We start from the raw sequence: 3132 nt of genomic DNA, 5'->3' as shown, positions 1-3132 counted from the left end.
TGTACAGCACAATAACTTGGGGCCTGGGATGCATTGTTGACAATTGCAGAATACATAATGCATCATCTAACATAACAATTTCACAACGAAAAGATACATGTCAATGCATACTATCTGTATGCTATTCTAGGTCTGTTCTAGAAATGAAAATTGGGTACAGGTGAATGTCCCACACCATTCCATTTTTGAAAATGGACATTTTGGGAATACAGAATTTCATGAAGGAATAACGGTAGGGGTTGAAAATATGATGCATGATCTTAATGCATTATCAGCTGATTTTTCAGCACAATATTTGAGAAATCAGCATGAATCTCACAATCATGTGTGCTAAAATAGACCCTGCGTATTTGGTGGTGAATATAAAATAATTACAATCACACATTTCATTATAAAGATCACTTTATTTTATTAATTAGTCACCCTACAAAATGTCTGTGAAGGTACAAAATATTTTACAAATATGAAAACAGGTAATGCTTTTTTTTTTTACAGTATATCATCTAAAGTTATATTTATTAAAAAAAAGGAATGTAAAAATAAAAGTAACTATAATTCATTTGATATTATGCCTGTTTATCCTATAACAATATATAGATAGAAAAGATCGCATAACATCTTCCAGTTCATTACTAGAGTCCTAAAAGACGATAAGTCCAGAAGAGAAAGTTTCTTTTAAAGGTACTTATGTATCCAGCAGTTGGACATACATCATCTTCCACCCAACCCTTTAAGTCTGAGTATACTTGTGCTTGCATTTTGTTGTCGTGAAGTGCCCTACACAATCTGCACATGCTGCACACTTCTTGCAAACTATACCGGGACATCCAATCAAAATAACTATTGTAAAGAGTCTCGTTGTCACGAACTTTTGCAACATATTGTGCTGCAGCCTCTGGAGTTTCAAAATCGTATATATTGATATACGAATTTGGTACTGCAACATGCCGTGAAACTTGCTTCCAGTTCACTATAGGAATCTGATGTCGCTGTAAAGTGTACCAGTATTTTTCTGTTACATAATCCCTGCACTTGCTATTCTCCAGTGCAAGATAGAATCGGTATTGTTTTACATTTTCATCACATGAATGGGGGTCATTAACGTTTGATCCACATTGTCTACCATAACATGCACCAAACATGTCAACTTGCATGTACTTTTTAAGCGTATCAACAAATCTGTATCTCTGAGCCGAGTCTGTACAGTCACTAATCAATCCTATGGCGGCAGATTTAGACTTTTCCTGATAAAAATTGGTTGGCTTCAATGTCCAATTTGCATACAATCTCTCCTTGTCAGAATATCCACCATATGACAAATATACTGTTGCATCCCGTCTATACCAAAAAGTCCAATTGAAAATATTATTCAACACTTTAATATTGCCAAATAAAAATGTTGTTGGTTCCATGTTCATTAATACCCACACTTGTTCCAGAGATCGTGTTGCTGGAAAAGGATAGAGATTTTTAGTTCCAAATTTCCACTTATCCAACCAAATATCCGTAAGATGAAAGAGCACTGCATCACTAGAATCCAGGTCACTTTTATTTGCATGGATTTCACACTTTTTGTCACATTTTTCAAGGCAGTCCTTCTGCTGACGTGCCATGTCGTCCGATGATACGTGAAAAAAGGGAGTCCACATAAGAATGCGTTTTGTACTTTTTGTAACAAAATGTCTCTTTGGAAACTTACTGATAAATGAAATATCGCCCTGGAGTCCAAGTGAGTACCATGAGACTAGATAAACGATATAAATAATGAAAAGTGCTATTAGACATGATAACAAACTTCGTTTAAATTTCTTCCATGGTACTGACTTCATCATCTGCAATTTCATTCTCCCCACTGATCTTTGCTACACTGGTACAAAACCCATGGATTTGGCTAATAGCTGATATTAATGGACGTGGGTATTTTGTACACCTTCACCGATTCTTGCTGAAAAACGCGGTTGCCTTAGATGGCAACGGACGCTTTGCCAGAGTAAATGTAGTAAGGTACTTGAAATATTACCGGAACTAAAAGAAAAAACTGATGAAAAGTCGGATTTTACTTATCTTCGAATTCATTTCAATCGTATTTAGGTAAATAACCCTCGCTGTTATATTCACACTCACGTTGTTCCACACTACACACAGACTGTGTCGTCATTCAAGTAGACCATATAAATATTATCCGACCGGTGTCTATGTTCATTGTGGACTATTTGGCTGTGCTCGAACTGTTTCAATTGGAATTTTTTGATTCGTGTGACGTCATTTGTTTGGTCGTGAAGTGAGCGTCACTGGAAATAAGCACATTGCAAACCGCCAGAGACTTAACGGTTAAAATATTTATAAAGTTTATAAGTGTGGTGTGAGAATGTTTGGTACTTTTCTTGTGTATAAAATGCATACTTTATCTTTAAACTATATATATATATATATATATATATATATATATATATATATATATATATATATATATATATATATATATATATATATATATATATCATTTACATAGCAAATGTAAACATGATAGGTACATCATAATAATTATGATAAAGAAAATGACAATGTAACGAAATGGTATGTGTATTTAATTTGCATGTTTTCTAGTTTTTAAATTTTTAATTTTTTTAAAAATTATATACTATTTTAATGTAACATTGTGTGTTGGACTTAACGTTGTCCAAAATCAAGTTTATTTTATACTCGACCTGACATATTTATTTTTCTATTATTATTATTTGGTAAACAACGAATACATAGCTAAAATATTCTCTGTGTATATGGGTTTCTTATTAGGATTATTATTAATAGAAGTAAACATGTTTATTTGTGTCTAGGTCTGTGTTGTTGGGATTCCCTTTCAAATATACATGGCGTACCTGACTTATTCCAGGTTCTTAACTTCTGTATTGTAATTTTAGTAACACACTTTCTAATTATAACTAACATTTTATCTTGTAAACATTTACAACCTTCCAGATTTAAATTTTCCATCAGGTAATAGTTTGTATTAGAAAATGCTAATTATGACCTGAGGTCAAGTACAGGATTATATAATCTTGTCACTGGAAAGATTATTCATTCGAGCTTTTAGATCTAGCAGAATCAATTGTATTATTGTTGTGTCCAGCG

At 33.0% G+C, this 3132-nt stretch overlaps 1 protein-coding gene across 1 annotated transcript; it reads right to left on the bottom strand.

The window, feature by feature from the left end:
- Window positions 1-384: 384 nt before the first annotated feature.
- Window positions 385-2191, bottom strand: LOC149800643 (alpha-(1,3)-fucosyltransferase fut-5-like). The gene has a single exon (XM_089954212.1). The coding sequence runs from the start codon at window positions 1842-1844 to the stop codon at window positions 633-635; it is 1212 nt and encodes a 403-aa protein (XP_089810338.1). The 5' UTR covers window positions 1845-2191; the 3' UTR covers window positions 385-632.
- Window positions 2192-3132: the final 941 nt, after the last annotated feature.

The sequence above is a fragment of the Sinohyriopsis cumingii genome, chromosome 4 (genome assembly GCF_028554795.1).
Source record: "Sinohyriopsis cumingii isolate HCF-2022 chromosome 4, ASM2855479v2, whole genome shotgun sequence".
In the NCBI taxonomy this organism is placed as follows: domain Eukaryota; kingdom Metazoa; phylum Mollusca; class Bivalvia; order Unionida; family Unionidae; genus Sinohyriopsis; species Sinohyriopsis cumingii.
The sequence above is the reverse complement of the archived record's forward strand: the minus strand, read 5'-3'. Positions and strand labels throughout refer to the sequence as shown.

Coding starts and splice junctions, on each gene's coding strand:
- LOC149800643 (XM_089954212.1), bottom strand. CDS start 1,844: ATGAAATTGCAGATGATGAAGTCAGTACCATGGAAGAAATTTAAACGA.